The sequence below is a fragment of the Schistocerca nitens genome, chromosome 7 (assembly GCF_023898315.1).
Source record: "Schistocerca nitens isolate TAMUIC-IGC-003100 chromosome 7, iqSchNite1.1, whole genome shotgun sequence".
In the NCBI taxonomy this organism is placed as follows: Eukaryota; Metazoa; Arthropoda; class Insecta; order Orthoptera; family Acrididae; genus Schistocerca; species Schistocerca nitens.
In genome coordinates this window covers 469,652,263-469,670,395 of record NC_064620.1, presented here as the reverse complement: position 1 = coordinate 469,670,395, position 18,133 = coordinate 469,652,263, and the positions used below count along the sequence as shown (strand labels likewise).

The following is an 18,133-nucleotide window of genomic DNA, read 5'->3' as shown; positions in this document are numbered from 1 at the left end:
TTTTTTTCCCATCTCTGCGCTTTTTTTCCCATCTCTGCGCTTTTTTTCCCATCTCTGCGCTTTTTTTCCCATCTCTGCGCTTTTTTTCCCATCTCTGCGCTTTTTTCCCATCTCTGCGCTTTTTTCCCATCTCTGCGCTTTTTTTCCCATCTCTGCGCTTTTTTTCCCATCTCTGCGCTTTTTTTCCCATCTCTGCGCTTTTTTTCCCATCTCTGCGCTTTTTTTCCCACCTCTGCGCTTTTCTTCCCACCCCTGCGCTCTTTTTCCCACCCCTGCGCTCTTTTTCCCACCCCTGCGCTCTTTTTCCCACCCCTGCGCTCTTTCCCACCCCTGCACTCTTTCCCACCCCTGCGCTCTTTCCCACCCCTGCACTCTTTCCCACCCCTGCGCTCTTTCCCACCCCTGCGCTCTTTCCCACCCCTGCGCTCTTTCCCACCCCTGCGCTCTTTCCCACCCCTGCGCTCTTACCCACGCCTGCGCTCTTTCCCACGCCTGCGCTCTTTCCCACGCCTGCGCTCTTTCCCACGCCTGCGCTCTTTCCCACGCCTGCGCTCTTTCCCACGCCTGCGGATTTTCCATTACTCATGAACCAATACTACCAACCATTCCCTTCCTCCCTAAAAGTTGTGCCAAAAATTCTCTTCTCCCATATTTGAGTTTTTCCATTACCCATCAACTCATGCTAACAACCAATTCCTTCTTTTAATCAAGTTGTGCCCCAAATTTATCTACTCCCATATTTGCGTTTTTCCCATACTTGCGTTTTTCCCATATTTGCGTTTTTCCCACATTTTCGTTTTTCCCACATTTGCGTTTTTCCCACATTTGCGTCTTTGCCACATTTGCGTCTTTGCCACATTTGCGTCTTTGCCACATTTGCGTCTTTGCCACATTTGCGTCTTTGCCACATTTGCGTCTTTGCCACATTTGCGTCTTTGCCACATTTGCGTCTTTGCCACATTTGCGTCTTTGCCACATTTGCGTCTTTGCCACATTTGCGGCTTTGCCACATTTGCGGCTTTGCCACATTTGCGGCTTTGCCACATTTGCGGCTTTGCCACATTTGCGGCTTTGCCACATTTGCGGCTTTGCCACATTTGCGGCTTTGCCACATTTGCGTCTGTCCCATATTTGGGTTTTTCCCATATTTGCGTTTTTCCCATATTTGCGTTTTTCCCATATTTGCGTTTTTCCCATATTTGCGTTTTTCCCATATTTGCGTTTTTCCCATATTTGCGTTTTTCCCATATTTGCGTTTTTCCCATATTTGCGTTTTTCCCATATTTGCGTTTTTCCCATATTTGCGTTTTTCCCATATTTGCGTTTTTTCCATAATTGCGTTATTTCCATATTTGCTTTTTTTCTATATTTGCGTTTTTCCCATATTTGCGTTTTTCCCATAATTACCTTTTTCCCATAACTGCGTTTTTCCCATAATTGCCTTTTTCCCTTAATTGCCTTTTTCCCTTAATTGCCTTTTTCCCTTAATTGCCTTTTCCCTTAATTGCCTTTTTCCCTTAATTGCCCTTTTTCCCTTAATTGCCTTTTTATCCATAATTGCGCTTTTTTCCCATAATTGCGCTTTTTTCCCATAATTGCGCTTTTTTCCCATAATTGCGCTTTTTTCCCATAATTGCGCTTTTTTCCCATAATTGCGCTTTTTTCGCATAATTGCGCTTTTTTCCCATCTCTGCGCTTTTTTCCCATCTCTGCGCTTTTTTCCCATCTCTGCGCTTTATTCCCATCTCTGCGCTTTTTTCCCATCTCTGCGCTTTTTTCCCATCTCTGCGCTTTTTTCCCATCTCTGCGCTTTTTTTCCCATCTCTGCGCTTTTTTTCCCATCTCTGCGCTTTTTTTCCCATCTCTGCGCTTTTTTTCCCATCTCTGCGCTTTTTTCCCATCTCTGCGCTTTTTTTCCCATCTCTGCGCTTTTTTTCCCATCTCTGCGCTTTTTTTCCCATCTCTGCGCTTTTTTTCCCATCTCTGCGCTTTTTTTCCCATCTCTGCGCTTTTTTTCCCATCTCTGCGCTTTTTTTCCCATCTCTGCGCTTTTTTTCCCATCTATGCGCTTTTTTTCCCATCTCTGCGCTTTTTTTCCCATCTCTGCGCTTTTTTTCCCATCTCTGCGCTTTTTTCCCATCTCTGCGCTTTTTTTCCCATCTCTGCGCTTTTTTTCCCATCTCTGCGCTTTTTTTCCCATCTCTGCGCTTTTTTTCCCATCTCTGCCCCTTTTTTCCCATCTCTGCCCCTTTTTTCCCATCTCTGCCCCTTTTTTCCCATCTCTGCGCTTTTTTTCCCATCTCTGCGCTTTTTTTCCCATCTCTGCGCTTTTTTTCCCATCTCTGCGCTTTTTTTCCCATCTCTGCGCTTTTTTCCCATCTCTGCGCTTTTTTCCCATCTCTGCGCTTTTTTTCCCATCTCTGCGCTTTTTTTCCCATCTCTGCGCTTTTTTTCCCATCTCTGCGCTTTTTTTCCCATCTCTGCGCTTTTTATCCCATCTCTGCGCTTTTTTTCCCATCTCTGCGCTTTTTTTCCCATCTCTGCGCTTTTTTTCCCACCTCTGCCCTTTTTTTCCCACCCCTGCGCTCTTTTTCCCACCCCTGCGCTCTTTTTCCCACCCCTGCGCTCTTTTTCCCACCCCTGCGCTCTTTCCCACCCCTGCGCTCTTTCCCACCCCTGCGCTCTTTCCCACCCCTGCGCTCTTTCCCACCCCTGCGCTCTTTCCCACCCCTGCGCTCTTTCCCACCCCTGCGCTCTTTCCCACCCCTGCGCTCTTACCCACGCCTGCGCTCTTTCCCACGCCTGCGCTCTTTCCCACGCCTGCGCTCTTTCCCACGCCTGCGCTCTTTCCCACGCCTGCGCTCTTTCCCACGCCTGCGGATTTTCCATTACTCATGAACCAATACTACCAACCATTCCCTTCCTCCCTAAAAGTTGTGCCAAAAATTCTCTTCTCCCATATTTGAGTTTTTCCATTACCCATCAACTCATGCTAACAACCAATTCCTTCTTTTAATCAAGTTGTGCCCCAAATTTATCTACTCCCATATTTGCGTTTTTCCCATATTTGCGTTTTTCCCATATTTGCGTTTTTCCCATATTTGCGTTTTTCCCATATTTGCGTTTTTCCCATATTTGCGTTTTTCCCATATTTGCGTTTTTTCCATAATTGCGTTATTTCCATATTTGCTTTTTTTCTATATTTGCGTTTTTCCCATATTTGCGTTTTTCCCATAATTACCTTTTTCCCATAACTGCGTTTTTCCCATAATTGCCTTTTTCCCTTAATTGCCTTTTTCCCTTAATTGCCTTTTTCCCTTAATTGCCTTTTCCCTTAATTGCCTTTTTCCCTTAATTGCCCTTTTTCCCTTAGTTGCCTTTTTTCCCATAATTGCGCTTTTTTCCCATAATTGCGCTTTTTTCCCATAATTGCGCTTTTTTCCCATAATTGCGCTTTTTTCCCATAATTGCGCTTTTTTCCCATAATTGCGCTTTTTTCGCATAATTGCGCTTTTTTCCCATCTCTGCGCTTTTTTCCCATCTCTGCGCTTTTTTCCCATCTCTGCGCTTTTTTCCCATCTCTGCGCTTTTTTCCCATCTCTGCGCTTTTTTCCCATCTCTGCGCTTTTTTCCCATCTCTGCGCTTTTTTTCCCATCTCTGCGCTTTTTTCCCATCTCTGCGCTTTTTTTCCCATCCCTGCGCTTTTTTTCCCATCTCTGCGCTTTTTTTCCCATCTCTGCGCTTTTTTTCCCATCTCTGCGCTTTTTTTCCCATCTCTGCGCTTTTTTTCCCATCTCTGCGCTTTTTTCCCATCTCTGCGCTTTTTTTCCCATCTCTGCGCTTTTTTTCCCATCTCTGCGCTTTTTTTCCCATCTCTGCGCTTTTTTCCCATCTCTGCGCTTTTTTCCCATCTCTGCGCTTTTTTTCCCATCTCTGCGCTTTTTTTCCCATCTCTGCGCTTTTTTTCCCATCTCTGCGCTTTTTTTCCCATCTCTGCGCTTTTTTTCCCACCTCTGCGCTTTTTTTCCCACCCCTGCGCTCTTTTTCCCACCCCTGCGCTCTTTTTCCCACCCCTGCGCTCTTTTTCCCACCCCTGCGCTCTTTCCCACCCCTGCACTCTTTCCCACCCCTGCGCTCTTTCCCACCCCTGCGCTCTTTCCCACCCCTGCGCTCTTTCCCACCCCTGCGCTCTTTCCCACCCCTGCGCTCTTTCCCACCCCTGCGCTCTTTCCCACCCCTGCGCTCTTACCCACGCCTGCGCTCTTTCCCACGCCTGCGCTCTTTCCCACGCCTGCGCTCTTTCCCACGCCTGCGCTCTTTCCCACGCCTGCGGATTTTCCATTACTCATGAACCAATACTACCAACCATTCCCTTCCTCCCTAAAAGTTGTGCCAAAAATTCTCTTCTCCCATATTTGAGTTTTTCCATTACCCATCAACTCATGCTAACAACCAATTCCTTCTTTTAATCAAGTTGTGCCCCAAATTTATCTACTCCCATATTTGCGTTTTTCCCATACTTGCGTTTTTCCCATATTTGCGTTTTTCCCACATTTTCGTTTTTCCCACATTTGCGTTTTTCCCACATTTGCGTCTTTGCCACATTTGCGTCTTTGCCACATTTGCGTCTTTGCCACATTTGCGTCTTTGCCACATTTGCGTCTTTGCCACATTTGCGTCTTTGCCACATTTGCGTCTTTGCCACATTTGCGTCTTTGCCACATTTGCGTCTTTGCCACATTTGTGTCTTTGCCACATTTGCGTCTTTGCCACATTTGCGTCTTTGCCACATTTGCGTCTTTGCCACATTTGCGGCTTTGCCACATTTGCGGCTTTGCCACATTTGCGGCTTTGCCACATTTGCGGCTTTGCCACATTTGCGGCTTTGCCACATTTGCGGCTTTGCCACATTTGCGGCTTTGCCACATTTGCGTCTGTCCCATATTTGGGTTTTTCCCATATTTGCGTTTTTCCCATATTTGCGTTTTTCCCATATTTGCGTTTTTCCCATATTTGCGTTTTTCCCATATTTGCGTTTTTCCCATATTTGCGTTTTTCCCATATTTGCGTTTTTCCCATATTTGCGTTTTTCCCATATTTGCGTTTTTTCCATAATTGCGTTATTTCCATATTTGCTTTTTTTCTATATTTGCGTTTTTCCCATATTTGCGTTTTTCCCATAATTACCTTTTTCCCATAACTGCGTTTTTCCCATAATTGCCTTTTTCCCTTAATTGCCTTTTTCCCTTAATTGCCTTTTTCCCTTAATTGCCTTTTCCCTTAATTGCCTTTTTCCCTTAATTGCCCTTTTTCCCTTAATTGCCTTTTTTCCCATAATTGCGCTTTTTTCCCATAATTGCGCTTTTTTCCCATAATTGCGCTTTTTTCCCATAATTGCGCTTTTTTCCCATAATTGCGCTTTTTTCCCATAATTGCGCTTTTTTCGCATAATTGCGCTTTTTTCCCATCTCTGCGCTTTTTTCCCATCTCTGCGCTTTTTTCCCATCTCTGCGCTTTTTTCCCATCTCTGCGCTTTTTTCCCATCTCTGCGCTTTTTTCCCATCTCTGCGCTTTTTTTCCCATCTCTGCGCTTTTTTTCCCATCTCTGCGCTTTTTTTCCCATCTCTGCGCTTTTTTCCCATCTCTGCGCTTTTTTTCCCATCTCTGCGCTTTTTTTCCCATCTCTGCGCTTTTTTTCCCATCTCTGCGCTTTTTTTCCCATCTCTGCGCTTTTTTTCCCATCTCTGCGCTTTTTTTCCCATCTCTGCGCTTTTTTTCCCATCTCTGCGCTTTTTTTCCCATCTCTGCGCTTTTTTTCCCATCTCTGCGCTTTTTTTCCCATCTCTGCGCTTTTTTTCCCATCTCTGCGCTTTTTTTCCCATCTCTGCGCTTTTTTCCCATCTCTGCGCTTTTTTTCCCATCTCTGCGCTTTTTTTCCCATCTCTGCGCTTTTTTTCCCATCTCTGCGCTTTTTTTCCCATCTCTGCCCCTTTTTTCCCATCTCTGCCCCTTTTTTCCCATCTCTGCCCCTTTTTTCCCATCTCTGCGCTTTTTTTCCCATCTCTGCGCTTTTTTTCCCATCTCTGCGCTTTTTTTCCCATCTCTGCGCTTTTTTTCCCATCTCTGCGCTTTTTTCCCATCTCTGCGCTTTTTTCCCATCTCTGCGCTTTTTTTCCCATCTCTGCGCTTTTTTTCCCATCTCTGCGCTTTTTTTCCCATCTCTGCGCTTTTTTTCCCATCTCTGCGCTTTTTATCCCATCTCTGCGCTTTTTTTCCCATCTCTGCGCTTTTTTTCCCATCTCTGCGCTTTTTTTCCCACCTCTGCCCTTTTTTTCCCACCCCTGCGCTCTTTTTCCCACCCCTGCGCTCTTTTTCCCACCCCTGCGCTCTTTTTCCCACCCCTGCGCTCTTTCCCACCCCTGCGCTCTTTCCCACCCCTGCGCTCTTTCCCACCCCCGCGCTCTTTCCCACCCCTGCGCTCTTTCCCACCCCTGCGCTCTTTCCCACCCCTGCGCTCTTTCCCACCCCTGCGCTCTTACCCACGCCTGCGCTCTTTCCCACGCCTGCGCTCTTTCCCACGCCTGCGCTCTTTCCCACGCCTGCGCTCTTTCCCACGCCTGCGCTCTTTCCCACGCCTGCGGATTTTCCATTACTCATGAACCAATACTACCAACCATTCCCTTCCTCCCTAAAAGTTGTGCCAAAAATTCTCTTCTCCCATATTTGAGTTTTTCCATTACCCATCAACTCATGCTAACAACCAATTCCTTCTTTTAATCAAGTTGTGCCCCAAATTTATCTACTCCCATATTTGCGTTTTTCCCATACTTGCGTTTTTCCCATATTTGCGTTTTTCCCACATTTTCGTTTGTCCCACATTTGCGTTTTTCCCACATTTGCGTCTTTGCCACATTTGCGTCTTTGCCACATTTGCGTCTTTGCCACATTTGCGTCTTTGCCACATTTGCGTCTTTGCCACATTTGCGTCTTTGCCACATTTGCGTCTTTGCCACATTTGCGTCTTTGCCACATTTGCGTCTTTGCCACATTTGCGTCTTTGCCACATTTGCGGCTTTGCGGCTTTGCCACATTTGCGGCTTTGCCACATTTGCGGCTTTGCCACATTTGCGGCTTTGCCACATTTGCGGCTTTGCCACATTTGCGGCTTTGCCACATTTGCGTCTGTCCCATATTTGGGTTTTTCCCATATTTGGGTTTTTCCCATATTTGGGTTTTTCCCATATTTGGGTTTTTCCCATATTTGGGTTTTTCCCATATTTGGGTTTTTCCCATATTTGGGTTTTTCCCATATTTGCGTTTTTCCCATTACTCATGAACCCATCCTACCAACCATTTCCTTCTTCCAGTCAATGTGTGCCAAAAATTCTCTTCTTCCATATTTGAATTTTTCCATTACTCATGAACTCATGCTAACAACCAATTCCTTCTTTCAATCAAGTTGTGCCCCAAATTTATCTACTCCCATATTTGCGTTTGTCCCATATTTGCGTTTGTCCCATATTTGCGTATGTCCCATATTTGCGTTTGTCCCATATTTGCGTTTGTCCCATATTTGCGTTTGTCCCATATTTGCGTTTGTCCCATATTTGCGTTTTTCCCATATTTGCGTTTGTCCCATATTTGCGTTTGTCCCATATTTGCGTTTGTCCCATATTTGCGTTTGTCCCATATTTGCGTTTGTCCCATATTTGCGTTTGTCCCATATTTGCATTTGTCCCATATTTGCGTTTGTCCCATATTTGCGTTTGTCCCATATTTGCGTTTGTCCCATATTTGCGTTTGTCCCATATTTGCGTTTTTCCCATATTTGCGTTTTTCCCATATTTGCGTTTTTCCCATATTTGCGTTTTTCCCATATTTGCGTTTTTCCCATATTTGCGTTTTTCCCATATTTGCGTTTTTCCCATGTTTGCGTTTTTTTATATTTGCGTTTTTTCCATAATTGCGTTTTTTCCATAATTGCGTTTTTTCCATAATTGCGTTTTTTCCATAATTGCGTTATTTCCATATTTGCTTTTTTTCTATATTTGCGTTTTTCCCATATTTGCGTTTTTCCCATAATTACCTTTTTCCCATAACTGCGTTTTTCCCATAATTGCCTTTTTCCGTTAATTGCCTTTTTCCCTTAATTGCCTTTTTCCCTTAATTGCCTTTTTCCCTTAATTGCCTTTTTCCCTTAATTGCCTCTTTCCCTTAATTGCCTTTTTTCCCATAATTGCGCTTTTTTCCCATATTTGCGCTTTTTTCCCATAATTGCGCTTTTTTCCGATAATTGCGCTTTTTTCCCATCTCTGCGCTTTTTTCCCATCTCTGCGCTTTTTTTCCCATCTCTGCGCCTTTTTTCCCATCTCTGCGCTTTTTTTCCCATCTCTGCGCTTTTTTTCCCATCTCTGCGCTTTTTTTCCCATCGCTGCGCTTTTTTTCCCATCTCTGCGCTTTTTTTCCCATCTCTGCGCTTTTTTTCCCATCTCTGCGCTTTTTTTCCCATCTCTGCGCTTTTTTCCCATCTCTGCGCTTTTTTTCCCATCTCTGCGCTTTTTTTCCCATCTCTGCGCTTTTTTTCCCATCTCAGCCCCTTTTTTCCCATCTCTGCCCCTTTTTTCCCATCTCTGCCCCTTTTTTCCCATCTCTGCCCCTTTTTTCCCATCTCTGCGCTTTTTTTCCCATCTCTGCGCTTTTTTTCCCATCTCTGCGCTTTTTTTCCCATCTCTGCGCTTTTTTTCCCATCTCTGCGCTTTTTTTCCCATCTCTGCGCTTTTTTTCCCATCTCTGCGCTTTTTTTCCCATCTCTGCGCTTTTTTTCCCATCTCTGCGCTTTTTTTCCCATCTCTGCGCTTTTTTTCCCACCTCTGCGCTTTTTTTCCCACCTCTGCACTTTTTTTCCCACCTCTGCGCTTTTTTTCCCATCTCTGCGCTTTTTTTCCCATCTCTGCGCTTTTTTTCCCATCTCTGCGCTTTTTTTCCCATCTCTGCGCTTTTTATCCCATCTCTGCGCTTTTTTCCCATCTCTGCGCTTTTTTCCCCATCTCTGCGCTTTTTTTCCCACCTCTGCCCTTTTTTTCCCACCCCTGCGCTCTTTTTCCCACCCCTGCGCTCTTTCCCACCCCTGCGCTCTTTCCCACCCCTGCGCTCTTTCCCACGCCTGCGCTCTTTCCCACGCCTGCGCTCTTTCCCACGCCTGCGCTCTTTCCCACGCCTGCGCTCTTTCCCACGCCTGCGCTCTTTCCCACGCCTGCGCTCTTTCCCACGCCTGCGCTCTTTCCCACGCCTGCGGATTTTCCATTACTCATGAACCAATACTACCAACCATTCCCTTCCTCCCTAAAAGTTGTGCCAAAAATTCTCTTCTCCCATCTTTGAGTTTTTCCATTACCCATCAACTCATGCTAACAACCAATTCCTTCTTTTAATCAAGTTGTGCCCCAAATTTATCTACTCCCATATTTGCGTTTTTCCCATACTTGCGTTTTTCCCATATTTGCGTTTTTCCCACATTTTCGTTTTTCCCACATTTGCGTTTTTCCCACATTTGCGTCTTTGCCACATTTGCGTCTTTGCCACATTTGCGTCTTTGCCACATTTGCGTCTTTGCCACATTTGCGTCTTTGCCACATTTGCGTCTTTGCCACATTTGCGTCTTTGCCACATTTGCGTCTTTGCCACATTTGCGTCTTTGCCACATTTGCGTCTTTGCCACATTTGCGTCTTTGCCACATTTGCGGCTTTGCCACATTTGCGGCTTTGCCACATTTGCGGCTTTGCCACATTTGCGGCTTTGCCACATTTGCGGCTTTGCCACATTTGCGGCTTTGCCACATTTGCGGCTTTGCCACATTTGCGTCTGTCCCATATTTGGGTTTTTCCCATATTTGGGTTTTTCCCATATTTGGGTTTTTCCCATATTTGGGTTTTTCCCATATTTGGGTTTTTCCCATATTTGGGTTTTTCCCATATTTGGGTTTTTCCCATATTTGGGTTTTTCCCATATTTGGGTTTTTCCCATATTTGCGTTTTTCCCATTACTCATGAACCCATCCTACCAACCATTTCCTTCTTCCAGTCAATGTGTGCCAAAAATTCTCTTCTCCCATATTTGAATTTTTCCATTACTCATGAACTCATGCTAACAACCAATTCCTTCTTTCAATCAAGTTGTGCCCCAAATTTATCTACTCCCATATTTGCGTTTGTCCCATATTTGCGTTTGTCCCATATTTGCGTTTGTCCCATATTTGCGTTTGTCCCATATTTGCGTTTGTCCCATATTTGCGTTTGTCCCATATTTGCGTTTGTCCCATATTTGCGTTTGTCCCATATTTGCGTTTGTCCCATATTTCGTTTGTCCCATATTTGCGTTTGTCCCATATTTGCGTTTGTCCCATATTTGCGTTTGTCCCATATTTGCGTTTGTCCCATATTTGCGTATGTCCCATATTTGCGTATGTCCCATATTTGCGTTTGTCCCATATTTGCGTTTGTCCCATATTTGCGTTTGTCCCATATTTGCGTTTGTCCCATATTTGCGTTTGTCCCATATTTGCATCTGTCCCATATTTTCGTCTGTCCCATATTTTCGACTGTCCCATATTTTCGTCTGTCCCATATTTTCGTCTGTCCCATATTTTCGTCTGTCCCATATTTTCGTCTGTCCCACAGTTGCGTCTGTCCCACAGTTGCGTCTGTCCCACAGTTGCGTCTGTCCCACAGTTGCGTCTGTCCCACAGTTGCGTCTGTCCCACAGTTGCGTCTGTCCCACAGTTGCGTCTGTCCCACAGTTGCGTCTGTCCCACAGTTGCGTCTGTCCCACAGTTGCGTCTGTCCCACAGTTGCGTCTGTCCCACAGTTGCGTCTGTCCCACAGTTGCGTCTCTCCCACAGTTGCGTCTGTCCCACATTTTCGTCTGTCCCACAGTTGCGTCTGTCCCACAGTTGCGTCTGTCCCACAGTTGCGTCTGTCCCACAGTTGCGTCTGTCCCACAGTTGCGTCTGTCCCGTTGTTGCGTCTGTCCCGTTGTTGCGTCTGTCCCGTTGTTGCGTCTGTCCCGTTGTAGCGTTTTTCCCGTTGCAGCGTTTTGCCCGTTGCAGCGTTTTGCCCGCAGTAGCGTTTTGCCCGCAGTAGCGTTTTGCCCGCAGTAGCGTTTTGCCCGCAGTAGCGTTTTGTGCCGCACTTGCGTTTTGTGCCGCACTTGCGTTTTGTGCCGCACTTGCGTTTTGTGCCGCACTTGCGTTTTGTGCCGCACTTGCGTTTTGTGCCGCACTTGCGTTTTGTGCCGCACTTGCGTTTTGTGCCGCACTTGCGTTTTGTGCCGCACTTGCGTTTTGTGCCGCACTTGCGTTTTGTGCCGCATTTGCGTTTTGTGCCGCACTTGCGTTTTGTGCCGCACTTGCGTTTTGTGCCGCACTTGCGTTTTGTGCCGCAATGCGTTTTGTGCCGCACTTGCGTTTTGTGCCGCACTTGCGTTTTGTGCCGCACTTGCGTTTTGTGCCGCACTTGCGTTTTGTGCCGCACTTGCGTTTTGTGCCGCACTTGCGTTTTGTGCCGCACTTGCGTTTTGTGCCGCACTTGCGTTTTGTGCCGCACTTGCGTTTTGTGCCGCACTTGCGTTTTGTGCCGCACTTGCGTTTTGTGCCGCACTTGCGTTTTGTGCTGCACTTGCGTTTTGTGCCGCACTTGCGTTTTGTGCCGCACTTGCGTTGTTCCCATATTTGCCTTTTTTCCCATATTTGCCTTTTTTCCCATATTTGCCTTTTTTCCCATATTTGCCTTTTTTCCCATATTTGCCTTTTTTCCCATATTTGCCTTTTTTCCCATATTTGCCTTTTTTCCCATATTTGCCTTTTTTCCCATATATGCAAAATTCTCTTCTCCCATATATGCGTTTCGCCCGTTACTCATAACCCATGGTACCAACCGTTCCTTCTTTTAGTCAAGTTGTGTCCCAAACTTTCTCTTGTCCCATATATGCATTTGTCCCATATTTGCGTTTGTCCCATATTTGCGTTTGTCCCATATATGCGTTTGTCCCATATATGCATTTGTCCCATATATGCATTTGTCCCATATATGCGTTTGTCCCATATATGCGTTTGTCCCATATATGCGTTTGTCCCATATATGCGTTTGTCCCATATATGCGTTTGTCCCATATATGCGTTTGTCCCATATTTGCGTTTGTCCCATATTTGCGTTTTTCCGGTATTTGCGTTTTCCCCATATTTGCGTTTTTCCGGTATTTGCGTTTTCCCCATATTTGCGTTTTTCCGGTATTTGCGTTTTCCCCATATTTGCGTTTTATCGATATTTGCGTTTTCCCCATATTTGCGTTTTATCGATATTTGCGTTTTTCCCATATTTGCGTTTTTCCCATATTTGCGTTTTTGCCATTACTCATGAACCCATCCTACCAACCATTTCCTTCTTCCAGTCAAGGTGTGCCAAAAATTCTCTTCTCCCATATTTGAGTTTTTCCATTACTCATGAACGTATGCTAACAACCAATTTTTTTAAATCAAGTTGTGCGCCAAATTTATCTACTCCCATATATGCGTTTGTCCCGTATTTGCGTTTGTCCCGTATTTGCGTTTGTCCCGTATTTGCGTTTGTCCCGTATTTGCGTTTGTCCCGTATTTGCGTTTGTCCCGTATTTGCGTTTGTCCCGTATTTGCGTTTGTCCCGTATTTGCGTTTGTCCCGTATTTGCGTTTGTCCCGTATTTGCGTTTGTCCCGTATTTGCGTTTGTCCCGTATTTGCGTTTGTCCCGCATCTGCGTTTGTCCCGCATCTGCGTTTGTCCCGCATCTGCGTTTGTCCCGCATCTGCGTTGGTGCCGCATCTGCGTTGGTGCCGCATCTGCGTTGGTGCCGCAGCTGCGTTGGTGCCGCAGCTGCGTTGGTGCCGCAGCTGCGTTGGTGCCGCATCTGCGTTGGTGCCGCATCTGCGTTGGTGCCGCATCTGCGTTGGTGCCGCATCTGCGTTGGTGCCGCATCTGCGTTGGTGCCGCATCTGCGTTGGTGCCGCATCTGCGTTGGTGCCGCAGCTGCGTTGGTGCCGCAGCTGCGTTGGTGCCGCAGCTGCGTTGGTGCCGCAGCTGCGTTGGTGCCGCAGCTGCCTTGGTGCCGCAGCTGCCTTGGTGCCGCAGCTGCCTTGGTGCCGCAGCTGCGTTGGTGCCGCAGCTGCGTTGGTGCCGCAGCTGCGTTGGTGCCGCAGCTGCGTTGGTGCCGCAGCTGCGTTGGTGCCGCAGCTGCGTTGGTGCCGCAGCTGCGTTGGTGCCGCAGCTGCGTTGGTGCCGCAGCTGCGTTGGTGCCGCAGCTGCGTTGGTGCCGCAGCTGCGTTGGTGCCGCAGCTGCGTTGGTGCCGCAGCTGCGTTGGCGCCGCAGCTGCGTTGGCGCCGCAGCTGCGTTGGCGCCGCAGCTGCGTTGGCGCCGCAGCTGCGTTGGCGCCGCAGCTGCGTTGGCGCCGCAGCTGCGTTGGCGCCGCAGCTGCGTTGGCGCCGCAGCTGCGTTGGTGCCGCAGCTGCGTTGGTGCCGCAGCTGCGTTTGTCCCATAGTTGCGGTTTTTTACCCATACTTGCGTATTTCCCAATACTCATGAACCCATCGTAGCAAGCATTACCTTCTTCTAGTGAAGATTTGCCACAAAATTCTCTTCTCCCATATTTGCGTTTCTCCCATTACTCATATACCCATGGTACCAACCGTTCCTTCTTTTAGTCAAGTTGTGTCCGAAAATTTCTCTTCTCCCATATTTGCGTTTGTCCCATATTTGCGATCGTCCCATATTTCCGTTTGTCCCACATATGCGTTTGTCTCATATTTGCGTTTGTCCCATATTTGCGTTTTCCCCAAAATTTACATACAGGGAGTGAAAGGCTATTTGCAATTTGTACAGAAACTAGAGTGGAATTATAAGAGTGGATGGGCACGTAAGGGAAGCAATAATTGAGAAAGGAGTGAAACATGTTTGTTGCCTGTCCCCAATGATATTCAATTTGTGCATTGGACAAACAGTAAAGTAAAGGAAATAAAAACTTGAGGTTTGCCTATGACATTGTAATTCTATCAGAGACAGCAAACGACTTGGAAGAACAGCTGAACAGAATGGACAGTGCCTTAAAAGGTGGATATGAAGTGAACATCAACAAAATCAAAACGAGGATAATGGAATGTAGCCGAATTAAATCAGTTGCTGCTGAGAGAATTAAATTAGGAAATGAGACACTTGAAGTATTATATAAGTTTTGCTATTTGGGCAGCAACGTAAATGAGGATGCTCGAAATAGAGGAGATATAAACAGGTAGACTGGCGATGGCAAGGAAAGCGTTTTTGGTGAAGAGGAATTTGTTGACGTCGATTATAGATTTAAGTATCAGGAAGTCGTTTCTGAAAATATTTCTATGGGGTGTAGCCATGTATGGATTGGAAACATCGACGATAAACAGTTTAGAGAAGAAGAAAATAGAAGCATTTGGAACTTGGTGCTGCAGAAGAATGCTGAAGATTATATGGGTAGATGACGCAACTAATGAGAAAATTTCCGAATAGAATTGGTGAGAAGAATAATATTGTGGCAAAACTTGACTTGAATAAGGGATAGGTTTGTAAGACACGTTCTGAGGTTTCAAGGGTATTACCAATTTAATATTGGAGGGAAGTGTGGGGGTAAAAATTGTAGAGGGACACCAAGAGATCAATACACTAAGCAGATTCAGAAGGCTGTAGGTTGCAGTAGTTTGTAGTGTATTGTATTGTATGGAACTGGGGACCTAGAAACGGCGGAGAGGCTTCGTTCCCGCCGTAGCCCTCAGTGGTTCACAACCCCACAACAGGCTACAGCAGTCCACTCACCCCACCGACGCCCCTCACCGAACCCAGGATTATTGTGCAGTTCAGGCAGCTCGGCCCCCAATGGACTCCGGCCCCCAGTGGACTCCGGCCCCCAGTGGACTCCGGCCCCCAGTGGACTCCGGCCCCCAGTGGACTCCGCCCACTGCCCCACCTCCCCCCCCCCCGCGCGATCGTGTTACACCAGACGAATGTAGCCCGAATGTCTGCGAGGTAGATTAATTATGGAGTACGCGTACGAGGAGAAAGTGTTTGCGCAGCAATCGCCGATATGGTGTAACTGACGAAGAATAAGGGGAGCCAGCCCGCATTCGCCGAGGCAGATGGAAAACCGCCTTCAAAACCATCCACAGACTGGCCGGCACGCTGCACCTCGACACTAATCCGCCAGGCGGATTCGTGCCGGGGACCGGCACGCCTCCGCGTCCGGAAATCAGTGCGTTAGATCGCACGGCTAACCGGGCGGGCTTGCAGTAGTTACTCGGAGATAAAGAAACTTGCACAGAATAGAGTAGCATTAAGAGTTGCATCAATCCAGTCTTTGGACTGCAGACCACAATAGTAACAATTTACAACCAGCCATATAAATTTCATATAAATTACAATCACATTCCTAAAAAGCGATTTGCGTAAATAAGTTCGTATTCAAGAGCAGGGTAGCTACATAGATTCCAGATCGGAATATGTAATTGGAATTTAAAAATCAAACACTTTTCAGAGGGTTGCAGAGAAATGCATTCGTGGTCTAGGGGTGGTGTCTCTGATAAGTAACGATAACGTCTTCCGTTCTGGCTTCGAATTGCGTCAGTGCTTAAATTTTGACTAATATTCATCATTGGTGGCCGAAGACTTCCGGCACAAAAAGTCACCCTCATTCTGCCAACGGCTTTGTCAAGTAGGGCGGAAGAGCGGGCAGAGGTTCAGGGCACTCTCTTGTCCTAGGGGTAGCAAATTGCCCACGAAGGCATTAGAATCAGAAATGATCAACGGCAAGAAGATGCAGAAGGCAGCGGAAAACTCTGTATTAAAAACATAACCTGTATCCATAACACATGTGTCATGATGATCTCTCCACTGGCTAAAGAAGTAGGCCCCCATTCGGATTTCCGGGAGGCGAAGTCCCGGGAGGTGACGATAAGAGAGAGACTGAATAATCAACGGAAGGATAACGTTCTACAAGATGAGGCAAGGAATGTCAGAAGCTTGAAAGTAGTAGGGAAACTAGAAAATCTTAAAAGGGAAATGCAGGGGCTCAATCTAGATTTAGTAGGGGACAGAGAAGTGAAGTAGAAAGAAGACAAGGATTTATGGTCAGATGAATATAGAGTAATATCAACAGCAACAGAAAATTGTATAACAAGAGTTGTTGTTGTTGTGGTCTTCAGTCCTGAGACTGGTTTGATGCAGCTATCTATGCTACCCTACCATGTGCAAGCTTCATCATCTCCCAGTACCTACTGCAGCCTACATCCTTCTGAATCTGCTTAGTGTATTTATCTCTTGGTCTTCCTCTACGATTTTTACCCTCCACGCAGCCCTCCAATACTAAATTGGTGATCCCTCGACGTCTCAGAACATGTTCTACCAACCGATCCCTTCTTCTAGTCAAGTTGTTCCACAATCTCATCTTTTCCCCAATTTTATTCAATACCTCCTCATTAGTTATGTGATCTACCCATTTAATCTTCAGCATTCTTCTGTAGCACCACATTTCGAAAGCTTCTATTCTCTTATTGTCTAAACTATTTATCGACCACGTTTCACTTCCATACATGGCTACACTCCATACAAATACTTTAAGAAACGACTTCCTGACATTTACATCTATACTCGATGTTAACAAATTTTTCTAACAAGAATAGGATTCGTTACGAACAGGAAGGTATGGCAGAGAGTGTATTACTGTGAACAGTTCAATGATAGAGATGATCTTAGCAGAAAACCAACACCGACAACGACAGTTAAGGTATACTTTCCGAAGTCGCAAGCTGAAGGATGAAGAGACGGAGAAAGTATATGAGGATATTGAAAGGTTAAATTATTAAGACATGGCTACAAAATGAATATTCACGTTGGTGTTTAGAATGTATGAGTCTGGCGACATACCATCTGACTTTCAAAAAAATATCATCCACACAATTCCGAAGACCGCAAGAGCTACCAAGTGCGAGATTTATCGCAGAACTAGTTTAGCACATCACGTATCAAAATTTCTGACAAGAAAAATGGTTCAAATGGCTCCGAGCACTATGGGACTTATCTTCTGAGGTCATCAGTCCCCTAGAACTACTTAAACCTAACTAACCTAGGGACATCACACACATTGATGCCCGAGGCAGGATTCGAACCTGCGACCGTAGCGGTCTCGCGGTTCCAGACTGTAGCGCTTAGAACCGCTCGGCATCACCGGCCGGCTTCTGACACGAATAATATACTGAAGAATGTAAAAGAAAATTGATAAAGTGCTAGATGACGACCAGTTTGGCTTTAGAATAGGAAAATCTGAGGAAGAAATTTCTGAGAATGTAGGTTTGGAGCATAGTATTATATGGCAGTGAAAGGTGGACTGTGGGAAAGCTGAACAGAAGAGAATCGAAGCATTTGAGATGTGATGTCACAGATGAATGTTGAAAATTGAGTGGACTGATAAGGTAAGGTTCTAAGCAGAATCGGAGAGGAAAGGAATATGTGGAAAACACTGAAAAGGAGAAGAGACAGGATGATAGGACATCTGTTAAGACATGAGAAAACGACTTCCATGGTAGCAGAGGGAGCTGGAGGGGCAAAAACTGTTGAAGAAGCAGAAATAGGAATACGTCCACCAGTAGATAATTGAGGATGTAGATTGCAAGTGCTATACTGAGTTGAAGAGGCTGGCACAGGAGACGAATTTGTGTGTGTGTGTGTGTGTGTGGTATCAAACCAGGCATAAACTAGTGACTCAAAGGAGAGAGAGAGAGAGAGAGAGAGAGAGAGAGAGAGAGAGAGAGAGAGAAAAAAAAGAAAACGACGGTGTTGGCGGAATGCTGAATGTGGACAGCAGTGAGTCGCCAGCTTGTTGCGCACGCTTACCTGCTCCCACACCTCTGTCCTGTCGGGTCTCTTTGCCTGCCGCGCATAAATGGATGCCGTTAACCGTCTGGCCGTTCTACCCGGCGGGCATATATTTATGCGCATAGCCGCAAAAGTGTAAGGTCTCTACTGATCAATGCACATACTGTTCAGTTTGCTGTCACATTCCCTCTTCACGCAATATATTCGAACTGTGAAC

At 46.1% G+C, this 18,133-nt stretch overlaps 1 protein-coding gene across 1 annotated transcript; it reads right to left on the bottom strand.

Moving 5' to 3' along the window:
• Nucleotides 1-464: 464 nt before the first annotated feature.
• LOC126195697 (pre-mRNA-splicing factor 38B-like) lies at nt 465-13,585 on the bottom strand. The gene is made up of 5 exons (XM_049934325.1): nt 12,849-13,585; nt 9,069-9,290; nt 6,541-6,636; nt 2,779-2,874; nt 465-564 (listed from the first exon to the last, which is right to left on the bottom strand). The coding sequence occupies exons 1-5, from the start codon at nt 13,583-13,585 to the stop codon at nt 465-467; spliced, it is 1,251 nt and encodes a 416-aa protein (XP_049790282.1).
• Between the last annotated feature and the right edge of the window lie 4,548 nt (nt 13,586-18,133).